This window comes from Dermacentor andersoni, chromosome 5, assembly GCF_023375885.2.
Source record: "Dermacentor andersoni chromosome 5, qqDerAnde1_hic_scaffold, whole genome shotgun sequence".
In the NCBI taxonomy this organism is placed as follows: domain Eukaryota; kingdom Metazoa; phylum Arthropoda; class Arachnida; order Ixodida; family Ixodidae; genus Dermacentor; species Dermacentor andersoni.
Genome location: NC_092818.1, coordinates 200,778,988 through 200,800,479, shown reverse-complemented (window position 1 = coordinate 200,800,479; position 21,492 = coordinate 200,778,988). Strand labels below are relative to the sequence as shown.

The following is a 21,492-nucleotide window of genomic DNA, read 5'->3' as shown; positions in this document are numbered from 1 at the left end:
CTGGCAGATCCTCTGAACCATATACCCGTGATATTGGTTAGATAAGGTGCAAAATAAAATCATGCGAAACAGCGTCCATCATCAAACCCTGCAAAAACCGTTAAACCCACAAGAAATATGAATGTCACTGATTACCTCGTCTGGTTTCTCCCTAATTGTACAGCACTTTTTGTGCAAAATTGGCACCTGGAAACAAGAGTCGCAAAGAGTTGAGAAATTAAGGGAGGGAGCCGAGGCAACAGACAAACAGGAAGGAAAAGCAAAAATTAACAAATATAACCATTGTTTGTGAAAAATTTATGGATCAGCATCATTTTATTTAAAAGAGGAAGTAGAGAAAACGCCGCCAAAACTGGAGAATGATTCTGTGTGTATTAAATGATGCTTGTACAGTTATCAGCAGATCCGCGTGGCGAAGACACTTATCTGCTGTGCTTATATAGCTGTTTTTTAACCTTCCGCGGTGGGCACAGTACGTCTAGAACCGCGGTGTCCTTCACACTACGCAGTCGTACGGGGATGGCAGCCACGCATCGTTACGCAACTTCCCAAATAACAATACGAGTCGGTTTTGGCACTTTACTTGGCAACCTGAAACCGAGGGATCCAAAAGAACTGTGATTGTTTCGCAAATATGTATTTCTCTACAATTCTTTCAGAGCTAATTCAGAAAAACGCAACTAGAAAGCTTTATTTTAAACTTTCGCTTGTTTACTTGTTCTTGGCAGTGTTCTTCCTGCGCTTCTTTCCTGCACTAGTCCATGTGATGTGGTTCCTTGTTTGCCAAGTAAAGGAGAGGTGTATCTCGCAGGAGTACTTGTGAGATACACCTGATGTTATTTTGCTTTTGCGGGCTTACATGTCTTTATGGCGAACGGTAGGCATTATTCACGTTTGTACTAGTAGTAAAAAAAACACCAGCCACCCCCCCCCCCCCCCCCCCCCATCATTTGTATATAAAGGTTACCTTGTGTAGAGCCCCCCCTCCCCCTGAAAAAAATCCTGGGTACGTGCCTGGTTAGCAGCGCAACACTCGTGCCATCTCTCGTAATACGCTCTGACGGCACTAAGCTACGTGTAGAAGCCGGATTACAGGAGATGCGAGAGCCATGCGGCGAAAACAACATCAGGGGACGCGTGACAGTTGAGCATCCTCACAAACTTGAATGTGAGGCATAGAGCACATGTGAAGCAGCAAGCAATTGTGTATGTGTGTCTCAACTGAAGTGATGAAACATTTAGTTAACTGCATTTCAATGTGGTGGGTCTTCATTGAGTTGCTGTTGGTGGCATACGATGGCTGTGGTAGTCGTGCTGCTGGTCTGTATGATGTGGCACAGCTCCTGCCTTTATTGAGGTGAGGCATCACTGAACTGCTTATGGGTCATAGTGAGAAAACATGTTTCAGCAATTTAAATGTTCTTCACTCAACTGCAGAGTTTCAGCAGTACCAATAGTGCTTGTAATTAGGAGATGCACTTATTCACTCTTTGTAGTTGCATCTGTGCCGACACCTTGTTGTTATTTGCTCTGAAACACAGCTGTAATTGTTTCTTTTTTTCCAGGTACAGCGAAGATGCGAGCCCCTTGCGTGGTGTTCATTGACGAAATAGACTCAGTGGGAGCCAAGAGAACCAACTCTGTGCTGCATCCGTATGCAAATCAGACGATCAACCAGTTGTTGACTGAAATGGATGGGTATGATATCTCCTGTTCATGTGCTGCTTCATTAGACAAAATGTTTTGCATGTGTATTTATTTGAGCAAATCTACGAAGCTATGGCATTATGTTATATTTGTTCCAGTTCTACTTCACTTTAAGAAAAAAGAACCCATTGAAATAACCCTGACAACGATGCAGGCAGTCGAAAGGTTTCGTTTTCGTTCGACTCTGCGCCACCTACACTTTCGCGTTTCAGTAGTTATCGCGTAGTGCCGCGCTGGTTTTGCTGGCTCGCAAAACTCGCACAAACTGCAAGTAGCAGATAATTCAACTTCCACATCATGTCGCGTGATACCCAAGCGGTCCACGCCACTTGACCAAAAAGCAGCTGCAGCAGCGAATCTGCCGCTCTCTCTTCGCTCGTTACTGCCGTCTGTCGGGCGCCGTTTTACTCACCGACGGCAGCAAAAGGCAGTGATGGCATATTGTCACGTGGTGGTGACGTAGAAGAACACAGTAGCAATACTGTGAACGAGAAAACTAAATTTTATTGGGCGAACTTGTGCCCACAAAACAGGCTACACTTATAGCACAACGAAAGCGGCGAACACAGTCGGCGATCGTCGGAAATCTGATCAGCGGGTCAAGCGCGTCGGCTTTTATACAACAGTCGTCGAATGTTCCAGACTAATCGTTGGGACCCGCATGCTTTCCACAAAGTTCTACAACATTCGAGTCACGCGATGAAATCAGATAATACAAGGTTCGGCGACAACAGACAGCGGTTAGAAGCATCGATAACTTTCCAGAAACTTCGGATACATGCAGACGCATCCCGCGCTGTGCGATAACATTTGTTAGGCGGCGAAACGTGGTTACCCGTTAAACATAAGTACACGTGTCAATACCCCCCTCTTAAAAAAAGCATCGACCCGATGCTGCATACAAATGAAAGCAATCAAGAAAAACACCCGTAGTAAAGAAAACAAAAATAAGGAAGTTCGTCAGCGTCCGTAAAAGGGTTTCAGACGCACCACGTGGACCACTTCAGATCGTGCGCGGCGCCGCTGTGAATGCGAAATGCCGTCTGGCACGACCTCATAGTCCAGAGCGCCAATACGTCGGATGACCTTGTAGGGTCCGAAATAGCGTCGCAGTAGCTTCTCACTGAGTCCTCGTCGGCGTATCGGGGTCCATACCCAAACACGGTCGCCGGGCTGGTACTCGACGAAGCGTCGTCGGAGGTTGTAGTGTCGGTTGTCGGTCCTCTGCTGGCTCTTGATCCGGAGGCGGGCGAGCTGTCGGGCTTCTTCGGCGCGCTGGAGATAGCTAGCGACGTCAACATTCTCTTCGTCAATGACGTGGGGCAGCATGGCGTCGAGCGTCGTCGTCGGGTTCCTGCCGTAAACCAGCTTAAACGGCGTGATCTGTGTTGTTTCTTGCACCGCAGTGTTGTAAGCGAAGGTTACATACGGCAGGACCGCGTCCCACGTCTTGTGCTCAACGTCGACGTACATCGCTAGCATGTCGGCGAGGGTCTTATTCAGGCGCTCCGTGAGACCATTAGTTTGCGGATGGTAGGCAGTTGTCCTCCTGTGGCTTGTCTGGCTATATTGCAGAATGGCTTGGGTGAGCTCTGCTGTAAAAGCCGTTCCTCTGTCGGTGATGAGGACTTCTGGGGCGCCATGTCGCAGCAGGATGTTCTCGACGAAAAATTTCGCCACCTCGGCTGCGCTGCCTTTCGGTAGAGCTTTTGTTTCAGCGAATCGGGTGAGATAGTCCGTCGCCACGACGATCCACTTATTCCCGGATGTTGACGTCGGAAACGGCCCCAACAAATCCATCCCAATCTGCTCGAATGGTCGACGAGGAGGTTCGATCGGCTGTAGTAACCCTGCTGGCCTTGTCGGTGGTGTCTTGCGTCGTTGACAGTCTCGGCATGTCTTGACGTAACGGGCGACGTCGGCGGTAAGACGCGGCCAGTAATACCTTTCATGTATCCTCGACAGCGTCCGGGAGAATCCGAGGTGCCCAGCAGTGGGATCGTCGTGTAAGGCGTGCAGTACTTCTGGACGCAGCGCCGACGGAACAACAAGAAGGTAGTTGGCGCGGACTGGTGAAAAGTTTTTCTTCACGAGTAGGTTGTTTTGAAGCGTGAACGAAGATAATCCACGCTTAAATGCCCTAGGGACAACGTCGGTGTGCCCTTCCAAATACTCGACAAGGGCTTTTAGCTCCGGGTCCCCTCGTTGTTGATCAGCGAAGTCTTCCGCGCTTATTATTCCAAGGAAGGCGTCGTCATCCTCGTTATCTTGCGGCGGCGGGTCAATGGGGGCGCGTGATAGGCAATCGGCATCTGAGTGTTTTCGACCGGACTTGTATGTTACAGTGATGTCGTATTCTTGTAGTCTGAGGCTCCACCGTGCCAGCCGTCCTGAAGGGACGGCTGAAGGGACCTGAAGGGACCGTCCTGAAGGGACGGCGTCTCGAGCCAGCTTTCCGGGTCCTCGAAAGTTGAACCGCGGAACCTCGGAGGCTCCCTGGGCTGCTGCAGCACGACGGGTGACGCTGGGGCTGCCATTGGGGTGGACGTGGTGGCCATCTTCCTAGTCGTCTCAGGCAAAAGTCCGTGCTCCGGGGGCAGTCCTTGCAGCCTGCGGCTACCTCGCTGGTTCTTGGCGACGTTGGTGTCTTCCGAGTGAGGGCTTGGGTCACGGCTTTGTGGGGGCGTCCGGTACATGAACGCAAAGCACCTCCACCAGATGTCACGTGGTGGTGACGTAGAAGAACACAGTAGCAATACTGTGAACGAGAAAACTAAATTTTATTGGGCGAACTTGTGCCCACAAAACAGGCTACACTTATAGCACAACGAAAGCGGCGAACACAGTCGGCGATCGTCGGAAATCTGATCAGCGGGTCAAGCGCGTCGGCTTTTATACAACAGTCGTCGAATGTTCCAGACTAATCGTTGGGACCCGCATGCTTTCCACAAAGTTCTACAACATTCGAGTCACGCGATGAAATCAGATAATACAAGGTTCGGCGACAACAGACAGCGGTTAGAAGCATCGATAACTTTCCAGAAACTTCGGATACATGCAGACGCATCCCGCGCTGTGCGATAACATTTGTTAGGCGGCGAAACGTGGTTACCCGTTAAACATAAGTACACGTGTCAATATGCAACATCACCACTCTCCGGGTTGGGTGGTCGGAGATTTGAATTTCGACAAAGGTATTTGGGCCCTTCAGATGCAATTTTCTCATAAACTAAGTCTTTTCTTGGCACGAAACAAGCGTTGCAAGGTTTCTGAAATGGTATCTAAACAGTCCACATCAACCCCAGGTGGTCAAAATTAATCCATAGTTAGCCACAATAGTGTGCTTTATAATCCGATTGTGGTTTTGGCGTGTACAGTCCCATAATTCAAGTAAAGTTTAACATTTCTGCCCGATGCGATGTGCCATGAGAGGCAATGATTACTAACCTTCTCGGAGAGTGTGAACAATGGTGCGCAATCATGCCTCAAGCAAACACGTCTCGCTGTGTGTTCTGTGTACTCTGAAGACAAACTGCAGTGATGCACGCAAGGTAGCATTTACCATCAACTCGCCGCTCTCGTATTGCACTAAATGCTAAAGAAATTGAACATTTGCCATCAACATCACTGCTAATTATCGTCAATAAAAGCAAACAGCACAGAAAGCTTTGCTTACGTCAGTTCCCACAGTACGTGGAATCTACATAACTTTTTCTTCTTCTTTCTTTTGTTTTGTAGTTTCAGGCAAAATGAAGGAGTGATCGTCCTTGGTGCTACCAACCGTAGGGATGACCTTGACAAGTGAGTACTTGTTCGCTAAGCCTAGTGCTGTGTGTGTTTCTTTTCATATTTGTTTTTACTTTGCCTTTTGTTTTCTGTGTGCTGATATGGCTAAAAGCTTGTTGCATGTGTAGTATTTTGACAGACGATACATTTTACGCTTCCCACAAATTCATAGTACCATCCATCATCTAGAGTGGGTGAATAAAATTTATTTCGGAGACCAAGCTGTTGATGCCCGAAGGTAGGCAGCCACCCTATTCCAGGTAGCCATGGGCCTGTGCCGATAGCCTGGCCCTATTCACCAGCCGTAGCTGGTCCTCAGGTCTTGGGCTTGTCAGCTGGGCCTCCCACTGGTCTTCTGTTGGTGCTTGGATCTGCAGGTTCTTTTTGCATTAAATTTATTTCAGTTGCATTTATTTTGATGGCAAGGGGTTGTTTTCTCATGGCCGTCTCAAAAGCATAGTGGTCTAGCTGTCGAGTGTTGCTTTGCAAAAGCACCATGCTCTGCACTAATCTAATAAATCTTTTGTTGACGAAAGCACTAGCAATGAACCCGAAGATGATGTTAGCTTGGTAGTGAAGCTGACACCAACTAGCCTGGAACATCTTCACACAACTGTCGGTTAGTTTAGGTTGCAAATGGCGAGCCTTTTTATCACTTTTCTAAGCTTTTGCATGAACACATGATTTACCTCTGGTGCAGTATTTTTCATTCTCGGTGTGGTAACAGTAGGTGGACATAAGTGAACGTCAAGGACGTTACTATGCAAGATGTATGCAATGTTTCCCAAAATGGCAATGTGGAGCCAATACCAGCATGGCGTTCTGAAGTAACACAAATTACTTTCTACGAGCCACTGACTTTTTTTTGTATGTATTTCACCACTAAAATGATCAAGAAAATCTGCGTACACAAGAACTATGTGGGGATGTGTAGTTTGGAGAAGCCTGCATACTCTGAAGTAGCTGGCTTAAAGGGGCCCTGGACCACTTTTTATCGAATTTGAGAAATGCATTGGAAGTTATAATGGACTATTTCAGAAATACCTTGTCACAAAATGTACTCCAATGCATTCAGCAGAAGCAGAGTTATTGACATTCAAAGGTTGCCTATGATCCCCTTGGCGGTGCTCCCGCTCCTTTCAATGCCTTGCACTGCGAAGGCTACAGAGAAGCAGGCCGTGCGCACAACTCTCGGATTTGATTTTGGATGCTCATATAAACGCCACTATGTCTGGCTTTGACGCCTATGACTTGCCAAACGCGGTTGTCCTTAGTGAGCAGGTTCGTCACGGCACCCCGCGGTGGCCACGGTATCTACGCTGCCTAGCAAACCACAGCCACATGAAGCTGCGGTACATGTGCTTTGTTCACGACAGGGCTTGAGGGCACACTTGCGCTCCAGTCTTGCCATGCTACGTGGTGTGGACTAGCTTTGTCCTGCACCAGCTTGACCGGTGGATAGTAGCCGCATCTAACTTGCACATTTTGAACCGTTGCCAATAGTTCAATGCAAAGTGAAGTCTGCCAAAGCATCTAGCCCAAAGCAGCCAGGAGTGAGCATGCGTTGGCAAGTGTGCGGGTGGTCTTACCTCATGTTTTGTGTAGTTCAAGTGCATAGTTCAGGAAGTACGTAATTTATATTGGAATTGGAAAGCAGATTTTCGCTTAATTCAGCCTGTTTTTTAAACTGTGTCAATATAAATACACGCCATAACATTAGAAGTGCACTGATCCAAACACCCTTCTTGATCGATGTCAGCTGTTGGTGAATAGCAGCTGCATATGGGAATATGCTATATGAAGAAATATAGCACTGGTAAAGACCGAGGAGTAGGCTTCTCTTAAAAAAAGTGTTTGAGAAAAAGATGACTTTGTGCTCCAATTTTGAGCTCCACGTGCCGTGCACGACTGCTAATTTGGCTGAGGTATTCACAGCAGTGTATGCTATCTGGAGACTTGTTTTTTTCGCCAAGCCCAAGGGCTGGCTTAGGACCCCTTTAAGAGGTGGCCAACAGAATGATGAAGTTCCTTGGGATCCTTATCTGCATGGGAATTTTTAATGTTCCCTGCTTACATCTTTACTGGAATGTGAGAAAAGTGCCTTCTCAAGGTTCCTGCAATGTCCTTCTCAAGTGAATCCAATTGTATGGATTGTGTGGCGCCAGATTCAGATAAGCACACTTTTTTTGTTTTGTTTTTATTTTGACATTTCAAGAAATGGCCACGAATAGAGGCAAAAGGAGACAATCTGTCTCCTGACTGGGCCTACTCTTCGTGCTGCACTAAAATTTTCGATCCTCACATAACAGGGTAGAAATATATGGTAGGGAGATAATACTTTAAACACGAGTGCTTGTTTGTGTATATCACATGGTCTCGTAAATTTTAAAGGAAGGACTTGTTTCTTGTTTAATAGATCTGATGCCAGCACAATCAAATGTGATGGAGTCCATCTCAAATCACGTTGACTACAGCAACGTAGGAATGTGATGACTTTGTGACTTTCATAAAACTGATTGGACAACGGCATTATTTAATAAACTGTTATGTCTGGGTATTGGATAACCATGCAGTCAAATTAATATATTGTGTAAGCTATTGCAGAATGACATGTTACTTAATGGCTTGCTTGTTATTGAGTGTCTTTTTTTTAAGGTTTGTAGTCGGGCAACACCATACTGTTTTATTGGCAACAGTTGGTACAGGAATGCAATCAAACGACACATTAATTGCTAGTAAGTTGGCACATTCACTGACATATTTCTCGTTGTAGAAGAGCACTGTGGAGTTCGTTACCTCGTTTAATGAACATGTTTTAGTTAATGCAGTTAGAATCATTTATTAGGCTATGCAGTATTGTGCCAACACTCTTAGGCACAATACTGCAGGTATTGTTAAAAATGGCAAGTTCAAAATTTTGGGACCTTAGATTTCCGCTTGCATTTTCATGGAAATGATTTGCTGGAAATACATGAGCAGGAATTTTATTTGTTACTGGGGCAATTCCTCTCAAATTCAAAGCGTCCTGTCCTCGTTACCTTCTTGTCCTTGTTTTGCGTAGTGTGCTGACCATGACTGCTATATTAGTATATCATGAAAAAAGCAACATGACAGATATAACATGACGGAGAGAACAACAGGACAGTGCCTGTTTTGTTCTATCCTTTGTGTGTATGTGCGTGCATGTGCGTAACCATGCTTTGACTAATATGTAAGCCTCACTGTTGACAGTAGCTAAGGTTGTTTCAGTAGAGGGCTAGATGAAATGATGAGAGGCACAGGATAAGTTTGGCTGATGCAGGGCAGGGCCAATTAAGAAGCTTTGCTCCTACAGTGGAACACTGCTGCTGACGATGATTCTGAAATATTGCCCAGGGCACTGCTGCGACCTGGCCGCTTTGATGTCGAAGTCCAGGTACCTGTGCCAGACCTGGCGGGTCGCAAGGAGATTCTGCAGCTCTACCTCGGCAAGGTCAAGGTTGCTTCGGACGTGTCACTCGACGTTCTTGCGCGTGGCACGACAGGCTTCACTGGCGCTGACCTGGAGAATGTAGTCAACCAGGCAGCACTGAGAGCAGCTATTGATGCGGCGCCAGCTGTGTCCATGCGCTACTTAGAAAGTGCGCGAGACAAGGTCCTCATGGGTGAGCTTTCTGGAGAACTTGATGGCTCTGCTCCATGATGCCTTAAAAAAGTTTCACCAGAAAGGTGAAGTATCGATTGTGATAGCAAATTACCAGGCACAGCCATACGAAGTAAGGATAACACTTTTATCGGCTGTATCAACTTCTAAAGATTCTCTTGCTAACTAAATTGCCAAGCACGGTGTCAGTGCACGCAGCAAACGTGAAAACATCACACTCAATGACCACAGACACTCACTTTCGAAATGCTGGTGTGAGCAAGCGCAGCATCAGCAGCGAGTGAGGTGACCTTTGTGCTGTGTATCGCGTCAACTCAGTGCCGAGGACATGCAGCACGCACAGAGCTATAAGCCGTTGATGCAGCTAGACACGGCCGCATGACCACGTGCAGCCATAGCTTACGCAGTTGCAGCCTGAGTAGAACGTCGCCCCCATCTCTCCCCTCCCCCCAGTGCCTTGCAACGTTGGGTGCCTCGTGCGTGATGAAACACTGTGCACTTCCTCCCTGCTCTCGTCCCTTTCCGCAGGCGAGATTGAGCTGCGATCGTCAGCTCCCCTTACACACTTTTACTTGCATATACAGTGAAACCTCTTTAAACCGTAGTTGGTCGTAGCTCAGAAAAAGTACTGCTTAACCGAAATAGCAAGAGATCGCCCATTTACCTGTTTAAAACGGAACTCAGAGAGAGTGCGATGAAAGGGGAAAAAGATGCAGTATTTATTCACTTTGCGCAACAAAAGTGTTATTTTCGTTTGATGCCACTGCGGCCTAGCAGCGACGACAGCAGCCTCAAACCTATGAAGCTGCAAGCCAGCTTTTCAACCAGCCCCCTCTTCTTGGCACTTGTACGGCACTTGTACAGCAGATTCCTCATTGGCGTTGCATGTTCTCCATGCACGTGGGCGGTAGCGCTGCAGAAGTTGCGGGGCGCCTTTTTCATTCCAGGGTGCTCTTCTCGTTGTGACAATTGCATTCATGAGGCTGACTTAACGCGCAGCTTCTGCCACTGTTGGGCCTGAATCGCCTGTGCTGTTGCTTTCTGTGTCATCCTCATCACTGTTGCTAGTCGACACTTCAGCAACAATAGAGGCAACTATGCAAAAAGTCTAACCTCGTAGCCGACATCTCTTCATGGTTGCAGCAGCGCTGCCGAGCAACTTCTTCGCATTCCAAATGCCACACACCGTAGTCAACAGTAGATCCCTGTCGCGTGCCAGCGCCGACTTCTTCGTGTCATGTTCGATAGCACAAACGATGTCTAATTTTTCTTCTATGCTGAGCACCCGGCGCATTTTATATCAGAGTTTCGGCATGATGCGAGTTCTCGCTTGCACGACGCCACAACACTCTCTGGCACGGCGCCGAAGTGATGTTGATGTGGCTTAACGCACAAACGCACAGGGCGCTTGGAGGCCATTGCTCTGATCTCTGGGGCTTGTTGTTCTGCCAGGCCGCCTCATGAAAAACGACGCACCGCCTTGTTTGCACTACAGAAAGTGGAAACACTGCGTGTTAACTGATACACAATAAGCTGGTATGGTTTATGCGGATACAAAACACATTATGTTCAATGGCCGCTGAGTCGGAGATTGACTTCACTACTTTTAAAAATGAAACTATTTTAATGAGGTTTTACTGTACAGTATAGGGCGCCCAGCGACGGTGTTATCGCACTTGGATTTTATACGGAACATCACAATGACTGTGTCGGCAGAAATGTGCCTCCATATAGGTAGTTGCTATCACAATAAAAGAAGTAGAAAGGAGAGGAAACATTTTCTGTCAGTGCTTCGTCCCAAGGCATTGTCCTCTTTTCGATAAAGTTGTTTTGTTCGTATTACAAGGTTTTGCCGATGAGTGCCTGTTCTTGGTGCATAACGAGATACAAGCACCTCATTTTTTCTTATGAGGTGATGGTGGGGTCTATTTTTTTCACCAAGCCACCATGCCTTTATAGCCTACAACTTTATTATCTGGTGCAGAACAACAGTGTTAGAGCTCTTTATTTTGTAAACTTTTCACATACTCACCATTCATAACAGTTGTAGTGTCGTAGCCTATTTTGCTTCTAACTTATTTATTTATTTATTTAAAGATTCCTTACAGGCCCCTAGAGGCATTGTGTAAGGGGGGGAGAGTACACTCAAAGATTATACAATAATTAGAATACATATACAAAAAAATACAGTGTAAGAAATGCGCTAACGTAAAGTAGTAATGTGGTGTTAAAATTGTACAAAGGACAAATCGCATGCTGTAGAACGCGAGAGGTCAGTGAACAAGAAACTTTCACAAAGCAAAATATAGTCAATAGAATTGCAGAACGAGCGGGACATATTTGGCTATAACAAAACAGTATTTAAGGGATAGTAGCACAATAATAACTGGAAACTCAAGAAAAAATAACACGTTAGGCTATGCAGAGTTTGAAAAAGGTGTTGTTAGAAGATGCCGGCAATTTTCCTGGTCACTCTCATAAGCGATGGCATTAGGAAGATTGTTCCAAAGGCGAATGGCTCTTGGAAGAGCAGAGTAGTTAAATGAATTCCGTAGGTGCGCATGAAGTTGAACTGATTGTACAGCCAGTGTGACCTCTAATGAGGAGCTTCAAGAGGCAGAACTGAAGGTGCTGTATTGTGGACATATTTATGAAATAATGATAGCAAGGCTATATCACGACGATCATGCAAGGGCTGTAGTGAGAGGTTGTGTTGAGTGTGTTATCCTTTTGTTATAGTCGCAACAATCAGAAATAAAATGTGCAGCCCTATTCTGAATAGATTCGAGTTTTACCAGACGGATGTGGAGTATTCAAGCTGAGGTCGAACAAATGTTAGACAAGCTAGTTTATGAATGTCTTTAGTAGAATTACGCAACTTGCATCTTATGTACCCTTATGATCTCGAAGCATTGGTGCATATGTATGCAATGTGCATTGACCATGAAAGAGTTGAAGTTAGGTGAACACCAAGATATTTATATTGAGTGTCATGCAAAATAGTGATGTTATTTATGTGATAAATAAACGTAGATTTAGTATGCTTGCGGCTAAAAGAAATAATTTTACATTTAGAAATGTTAAGCTTCATTAGCCAAGTCTTACACCAAAAAGAAATAAGTTCTAGATCTTTTTGGTGGATTATATGATCATCAGCACATTTGACGGAACGATAAAGAATGCAGTCGTCTGCAAAAATGTGCACGTGTGATGAAATGCTGTTGGGTAAGTCATTAATGTATATTAGAAATAGTAATGGCCCAAGAACGCTGCCTTGTGGTACACCTGAAGTAACGTGCGAAAGAGGAGAGGAAATATTAACTGCTGTGAATTACTGGTGATTAGAAAGAAAATTATGAATCCATGTTACTGTAAGAGAATCTAATTTAAGAGCAGATAATTTCAAAATCAAACGGCAATGTGCTACGTGGTCAAACGCTATTGAAAAGCCTAGAAAAAGCACAGTCAGTTTGTAGATCCTCTTCTTTGTTAGTATGCAAATCAGTTGTTATTCTAATAATTGCGTTTCACAAGAGAAGTTTCTCCGAAAATGTTCTTGCAGAGTGCCATTACGTATAGCTAGAGATGGTCTCTAAGCCATGTGGTCATTGTTGTTACAAACCATGCTGTCGGCAGGGCCAGAGCGCAAGTCACGCATCCCCGATGAGGAGGCCAACCTAATCACTGCCTACCACGAGGGTGGCCATGCGTTGGTGGCGCACTACTCCAAGGAGGCCCATCCGCTGCACAAGGTCACCATTATCCCCAGGGGCCCCTCGCTGGGACATGTGAGTGCGCGTTCTAGCACACACAATCTTTTTTTAATTTCAGTGAGTTCGATTTCATACGAAAAAGCAAGGTGGAAAAACAATTTTGAATCCTGACAGTAGCACGAACACATATACGTACACCATCATATTGTAGTAATCGCATAGTAATTGGTTGAATTCTGTCAGAACAAGGAAACTGGGTGTTCTGCAGTTTGAGATCTCATTACAGTGAAATCTCATTACTATGAACTCCAAATTAACAAACTTTTCAGATTAACGAACTTTTCAGAAATCCCCAACTGACTTCTTATGGTTTCCAGTGCAAAAATACTTCAGTACTACTACGAACTGGAGAATACAGAACATTTCAGAATAACGGTTGTTATTCACTTTCTGTGTTATGTTTCTGTGTCAATATTTACTGAACAGTATATCCCCTCATGTATGTCCACTGTGCTGTGCTGTGCACCTTTTTCACAATTATTAGCAATTGGTTCCATTCCCAGTGAATGGAAGATAGCTAAAGTTATCCCGATATTTAAGTCCGATGATCGGTGTTCTCCTGCCAACTATCGTCCAATTTCACTAACCAGTACTGTCTGTAAACTTCTAGTACACATTATAAGTTCTCAAGTCATTAACTACCTTGAAGAACATAACATTACAGTCGAACCCGGCTATATCGAACTCGCCAAAAAACGCCTATCAGTTCGATATAGAGCATAATTCGATATAAGCCTGCTAAATAATTGGATGCCATAAAAGCACATACCATTTATAATATCACTTTTATTGATGAAACTAGCTTAGTTTCGCACGAAATAGTCCTGCATTTTCTTCTGCTTGGGCAATTTCGCTGCATGCGAGGCACGCACTTTTCCACTTCGTTTAAGGAGTCGGAGCAGCTGAGGCCGCAACATTCCGCATTCGCGCAGAAGCACCGGACTAGTGCGAGCGCACCAATCACTTCGGAGGATGTGGGCCAAAGACGGTCGTTGCTTTCGTCGTTCTGCCCATTTTCACTTGTGCTCGGCACGATGTCGGCAATGTAGTCTTCGTTTGAGGGCTCTCCCGTGGCCGCGACACCATCATTTGCGCTCACAAACTCGTCCACCGTTGATTCGTCAACAGCTTCCGCAAATTCTGACAGCTCGCTCCAAACTTCGGCAACAACGGCAACGGCTTCGTCGCAATAATCAGAATTTACAGTCATCACCGAGCACGCGGAAGTCGGTACGGCTGAAGCTATTTTGGATGAACCGCTCGTACACGGCCGTGCGTACGCGTCGGGCACTACGGGCACCGGGTCGCGAGTTAGGCCGCTTTAGCCCTAATTTCCTCCTTCAAAATCGTGCCGAGAGTGCACCTCGGAATCTTGTACGTTGCGGGGACATCCGACTTGTCACCGCGTTCGACCCGATTTATGATTTCGAGCTTCACGGCGAAAGGCAAATTCTGCCGCTTCATCACGGCAACACTGCGGGAGAAGGCGCACACAATGAATCAGATAAGCAGCGAGACAACTCGCACTTTCGCCATCTTGTACGACGAGAGCACAAGAGCCTCTGATTGGCTGTCTGAGCAAGCGCTGCGGGCGGGCGGGCCAGGATCATTTTTTGTAGGGGGGTGTCGGTGGCTCCGAGGTAGCGCGGTCACGTAGGGAGAGCGGTTGGATGGAGCCGCGCCGCCGGGTTTTCCCGACACCACGAGGGAAAGCCAACTTCCGGGGGCACTTTCCGCCGCTTGACGTTCGATATATCGGGAGTCGCTACTAGTTTTGTTCGATGTAAGCGTAATTTTTGCTATATATACTCATTGTAACTATACTGTGTCCAGAAATTGTTCGATATATGGAATAATTCGATGTAAACGAGTTCGATATAGGCGGGTTCGACTGTATATTCAAATACCAGCATGGTTTTCAAAAAGAATGCCGCATTTACTTGCATAATGAACACACTTTCCTTTCCGGAAAATATGCGCAAAGTTGGGAGGTGCGTTCATTATGCGGGGTAAAATTATGAGCAATTATTTTTTTCCATGGCCACCTTTAAAAAAGTCAGTTTCGCCCGAAATGCGCACCGTCGATTGCGACATGAAGTAAGGATGGTAGTTTTATTGGCTGCACAAACTTGCAAACATTCACTTCCATTCAAACTGAGCGGCGAGAATGCAGCGTGCACAAAGTTATGAGCTGCCATTGACTCAGCCCCTGACGCAGATTGCTTTCAAGATGGGGCACCCCACGGCAGCGCAATGCGCAGTTGCTGCCGGAGTAAAACACTGCCCCCTCCCTCCCCCGCTTTCCTCCCTTGTACGCAGGGGATTGCGTCGCGATCGTCAGCGCCCCTTGGACGCGGTTGTGCAATACGCAATTTCTGCCAGAGTTACCCCCTCGTCAGGATCTATTGCACGATGAAAGACGGCATTGAGATTGATCCGCAATCATGGCTTTCACTCATACGATCATGGCTTTCACTCATCATGGCTTTCACTTATTGATCCCTCACGCACTTTCACTCATACCTACACCATGTGGCGCGCGGCAACGACGATGATGGCAAAAGTAGCAGACACAGTACAATGCGGCGTCCGACACTGTGTCGGACACAATCGAGCCCGCTGGACGCCATATAAGATGCCGAATCGTATCGTGTCTCCTACTTCTTGGCAGCAGTTCAGGGTGCGATCATTATGCGAGAAAAAAAAAAAAACACACTTCTTGACTGGAAAAGTGGGGGCTGTGTTCATTACGTGAGTAAGTTAAGTGCGTAAATATGGTATTTTTGTGACACGCAACTTGCCGGCTTCATCCATGATATTCGTCCTTCCATAGACACGGGTTTGCAAGTAAATGCAATTTTTCTAGATTACTCAAAGACTTTTGACTGTGTTCCTCACCACCGGCTACTGACCAAATTGGAAAAGCTTAACATTTGCCCTAACACTCTAGCTTAGATGAAAGATTTCTTATAAGCTCGCATGCAATTCACCTCTTCTAATAACACTGCTTCTTCTTTCCTATACTATACTTCTTCCTATACTAATCTAGGTACAACCAAATTAGGAAGGCCCACTAAGCTGAACAAAGACACTCCCTCACCAGAACAGGAATTGGCCTCCCTGGTGCAGTATTCAGCCACAACCTCCCTGATGATATCTGCAATTAACAATGGCCCTCAGTCCCCAGCAGCTGCAGAGCATCTGACCAAGGCGGCAGTCAGACCTGTAACACAGCAGAGGGTGCTAAGAATCTCTGGGTCCGGACAGAGGCCGCCAATGGAAACTGACCCTCGCAACGTTTAACACCTGAAGCCTCTTGAGTGAGGCTAGCTTAGCAGGACTCGAGAAACTATTAGACATTGTTTGGGATATTATCGGCCTGAGTGAGATTAGAGGAACTGGTGAGGCTTACATACTATTGCTAAATAATGGCTATGTCCTGAGGATGCTATAGGGGTCTCCCTGATAAGCAATACGGGGTAGGATTCCTAATCCGTAAGGACATAGCGGGCAGCATTTCCGAATTCTACAGCATTAACGAGAGGGTAGCAGTAGTCGTAATCGAACTTAATAAGAGGTATAGATTAAAGGTAGTACATACAAGCCTACATTCCAACATCCAGTCACGACGAGGAGGAAGTAGATCAGTTTTATAAAGATGTTGAATTAGCGATGGGAAAAGTGCAAGCACGGTATACAGTAGTAACAGGTGCAAAAGTTGGGGAAAAGCAGGCGGGTGAACAGGCACTTGGCAACAACAGTGTCGATTCTAGAAACAGTAGAGGAGAGATGCTGGTATGCTTTAGAACTCGCTGAAAGGAATAAGCTGAGAATAATAAACACCTTTTTCAGGACAACAGGAAGTGGACCTGGAAAAGCCCTAATGGTGAAACAATAAATGAAATTGATTTCATACTTTCTACTGAACCCAGCATAGTGCAGGTTGTAGAAGTGATAGGTAGGGTAAAATGCAGGGATCATAGGTTAGTGAGGGCAAGGATTCACCTCAATTTGAACAGAGAAAGAGTAAAATTGGTCAAGAAGAAACAGGTCAACTTAGAGACAGTGAGTGTAAAAGCAGACAAATTTAGGCTGGTACTTGCAAACCAATATGCAGCCTTAGAACAGAGAGATGATGGTGATGACATACAGGCAATGAATGAAACTGTAACGAGGCTGGCTTCAGAGGCAGCAATTGAAGTGGGAGGCAAGGCACAAAGGCAACCAGTAGGCAAGCTCTCCCAAGTAACAAAGAACCTAATAAAGAAATGACAAAAAATGAAAGTGTCCAACTCAAAAGAGAAGATAGAATTCGCGGAACTTTCAAAACTGATCAACAAGGCGAAAATAAGTGATATTCGAAACTATAACATGAGAAAGACTGAAAAGTGAGTGAGTGAAAACTTTATTCTAAATGTCCGGCTATTTGGGCGGGGTGGGGCCATAAGCACCCCAGCCTAGGTGATGGCGTGGAGTCCTTGAAGCCGTAAAAAATGGACGCAGCCTGAAATCAATGAGAAGGAAACTTGGCATAGGACAAACCAAGATGTATGCACTGAAAGATAAGCAGGGCAGTATCATGAGCAATCTCGAAGTTATAGTAAAAGCAGCGGAAGGATTCTATACTGACCTGTACAATACCCAGAGGACTCAGCAGTACTCTATTCGAACAATAATGAACAGTATACAGAAACTCCACCTGTAACTAGAGATGAGGTCAGAAGGGCCTTGCGAGGCATAAAACGGGGAAAAGCGGCAGGAGAGGATGGAATAACAGTCGATTTAATCAAAGAGAGGAGACACAATGCTAGGAAAACTGGCGGCTTTCTATACGAAGTGTCTATCGACTGCAAGTGTCCCAGAAAACTGGAAGAATGCAAACATTATACTAATCCACAAGAAGGGTGACATTAAAGAACTGAAAAATTATAGGCCCATTAGGTTACTCCCAGTATTATTTCAAATATTTACCAAAATAATCTCCAATAGAATAAGGGCCACTTCAGGCTGGCTTCAGGAAGGGATACTCTACAAAGCATCACATCCATGTCATTAATCACGTTATCGAGAAATCCGCAGAGTGCAATAAGCCTCTCTGTATGGCTTTCATAGATTACGAAAAAGTATTTGATTTAGTAGATATACCAGCAGTCACAGAGGCATTGCGTAATCAAGGAGTACAGACTGCGTATGTAAATACCCTGGAAAATATCTACGGAGATTCCACAGCCACCTTAGTTCTACACAAGCAAAGTAGGAAGATACCTATAAAGAAAGGAGTCAGACAAGGAGACACAATCCCTCCAATGCTATTTGGAAGAAGTATTCAAGCTATTAAACTGGGAAGGTTTAGGGGTAAAGATCGACGGCGTATACCTCAGCAACCTTCGGTTTGCCGATGACATTGTTGTATTCAGCAACACTGGGGACAAGTTACAACAAATGATAGAGGACTTTAACAGGGAGAGCGTAAGAGTGGGGCTGAAGATTAATATGCAGAAGACAAAGATAAGAATAAATAACAGGGCAAGGGAACAAGAGTTCAAGATTGCAAGTCAGCCACTAGAGTCAGTGAAGGAGTACGTTTACCTAGGTCAACTAATCACAGGGAACCCTGACCATGAGAAGGAAATTTGCAGAAGAATAAAAATGTGTTGGATCGCATACGGCAGATATCGTGCGCTCCTGACTTGGAGCTTACCGTTATCATTGCAAAGGAAAGTATACAATCAGTGCATTTTATTGGTGCTGATATATGGGGCAGAGACGTGGAGACTGACAAAGAAGCTTGAGAACAAGTTAAGGACCGCGCAAAGAGCGATGGAATGAAGATTGCTTGGCATAACGTTAAGAGACAGAAAGAGAGCGGTTTGGATCAGAGAGGAAACGGGTATAGGTGATATTCTAATAGACATCAAGAGAAAAAAAATGGCGCTGGGAAAGTCATGTAATTCACAGATTAGTTAGCTGTTGGACCATTAGGGTGACAGAATGGGTACCAATTGAAGGGAAGTGCAGTAGAGGATGGCAGAAGACTAGGTGGTGTGACAAAATTAGGAAATTTGCGGGTTCTAGTTGGAATTGGTTGGCGCAGGACAGGGTAGTTGGAGACTGCAGAGAGAGACCTCTTCTTTCGGACATGTCACTTTTGATGTCCCCCAGGGCAGTGTGATTTGACTGTTACTAATTTTAATGTATATTAATGATCTTCCATCTTCACTTTCATCTAGAATTAGACTCTTCGCCGATGACTGCATCATGTATCGTAATTTTTCCTGCATCACCAACCAGCTGACATTACAATCCGACCTTAACACGATAAGTTCATGGTGCTCATCCATGTTAATGCCACTTAAGGAGGGACACTGCCTTTGAAAACCGAAAAATAGCTAAAAAGTCTATTTTTGGAAAACCACATATTCGGGCAGTATGTCTTATAAACTACCATTTCTCTAAATATCAACGTCTAATTCACCGCGAAACTATTTCAAATAAAGTTTATAACGAGCCGCGGCAGCCCTCAAGCGGCGAGCGAGCACTCAAAATACCCTTACTTGGCACTAATGCCATTTCTCCACTGCTCCCCCGAGCACTGTCATTTTGGTATTGTTTTGGTTCATGCATTCTTGTGCTTATTTTCCCCTGCCACCAGTGGCGGCGGCAGCGTGGGAGAGGCGTAAATCACTCATAATTGGAGGGCTCGTGAGAGTTTTCAAGTTTCCCGCGGCTGAGACACAAAGCTGAAATTAGGTGAAGTGCGCGCTCGTCAAGGACGCGGGGGAGCCCGCGACTCCCATTGGCTGCTGCATGCGATGATGTAGTAATCTCCTGCATAATGCGTCTGACTGTCGTCTGCTTTGGCTCCTCCATTGCCAGCGCCCTTTGTGTGTTCCGCTTGCCATAGTCTATCTTTGCATCCGTTCGCATATTCTCAATGTTTCTACCGTCTTTACGAGACGATTTTCAACTGTCTTTACGAGACCGTTGTTGCGTTTAGCCTGCGGATTGTTGTGCGGTCAACCACGATGCACCCAAAGAAACTCAAGATGCGACACGCGTTCAGTGCAAGGAAGTGTTCTATGAAGTTTGCCTGCATGGCGAAGCTCGCCGCTCGCCCACGCGCTGACCGTGATCGCACGGATGGTTCCTATGGGGCAGCTTCTGCTTCATCTACGCAAGAGTATGGTTGCATCGATGCTTCCAGCAACGTGACTCCTGCTCCACCGGCGCAAGAATTTGACGTGACGAGTGCGCCTGGTGTCTCATGCTCATCTCATGCTCATCCCCTCTTTCATCTGCCTCGGACAGTGCGATCGCGTCATCCACTGTGTACTTGAAAACACGTTTCCTGACGTGTGAGGAGAAAGAGGCGGCAGATAAACAATGCGCTGCTGTGCAACGAGGACTTGGCGCTATGTCAGTGACGGAGCGAAAATTTCACACAATGGAGCGCGATTCTGAAGCTGCCACCGCTACAAGTGAAGGTGAAAAATTTCTCCTTGTGTAAATGGATGCCCTAGGCGGCCTGCTATCCGGGACCTCGTGCCAGCGGTGCTTCGCGACTGGGATGAAGGTTCAAGGAGGTGCCCAACTTGGACTTGCAACAAAGCTTGAGCTGCTATGTTTACATTGTGGAGTAGTTGCAAGCTCGTAGAGTTCTGCTCACTGACTCAATGACTCAATGGCCTTTTACGTGAATGTAAAAGCCATTGTGGCTACAAAACAGATAGGGAAGGGGCAAACAGCCCTCAATGACTTTTGGGCCGCGATGAATGTGACCCATCGTGGCCGGCATCATAAGACTTTTCAGAAGCACTTGAAGAAATTCAGGGGACCGCAGACACAGTGCATAGACAAGTTCTATGCAGAATCTTCTGCTATAAAAACCACCTACAAGGAAATGGATCCATATTTCAGCAGTGTTATCACAGTAAACTTTGATGGAACATGGCACAAGTGCGGCCACACATCCCATATTGGAGTTGGTGCAATAATTGAATGTCATACTGTCCTCATCTTGGATGCCATTGTTTTATCGAACCAGTGCCTTGGTTGCCAAGTAGGACCAAAGCCTGGAGATCCAGGCTACGGAAGCTGGCAGGAGGAGGGCAGCTGTCATCCTTTTCTCTCTTTCGGTGCCAAAGCACCACCTCCGTTGCACAACGTTAGTGTCTGACAGAGATTGTGCCACCTTCACTGCCTTTGTGCAAGAAAATGTTTATGGACTGGTCCCCATTTCGAAATAGGAATGCCTGAACCACGTCCATAAGAGGATGGGAACAGCACTGCGCAACCTTGTGCAGAAAAGTAACAAGGCTTTAGTAGGGAAGGGCAGGCTGACAAAGGCCCTCATCGACAAGTTGACCGACTATTATGGCTGGGCCCTACGGAACAATTCCAACGATGTGGCTGCAATGCAGCGTGCAGTGATGGCATCGTACCACCACATGACATCGACGGACGAAGATTCTCACCACGACTTGTGCACTGAGGGTGCAGACTCGTGGTGCCATAACGCCAGCGAGAGTGATGGTGTGCCACCTCCGAAACATCGGTACAGTCTTCCAGGCTATGTTGCAGAAG

At 46.0% G+C, this 21,492-nt stretch overlaps 1 protein-coding gene across 4 annotated transcripts in view; it reads left to right on the top strand.

Moving 5' to 3' along the window:
• Positions 1-21,492, top strand: part of YME1L (ATP-dependent zinc metalloprotease YME1L) — a 191,712-nt gene that overhangs the window by 121,923 nt on the left and 48,297 nt on the right. For all 4 annotated transcript variants that reach the window (XM_055071542.2, XM_050180072.3, XM_050180074.3 and 1 more), the window contains 4 exons: positions 1,566-1,698; positions 5,446-5,508; positions 8,869-9,137; positions 12,773-12,924. In XM_055071542.2, the coding sequence (XP_054927517.1) occupies positions 1,566-1,698; positions 5,446-5,508; positions 8,869-9,137; positions 12,773-12,924 (617 nt within the window). The remainder of the gene's footprint in view (positions 1-1,565; positions 1,699-5,445; positions 5,509-8,868; positions 9,138-12,772; positions 12,925-21,492) is intronic.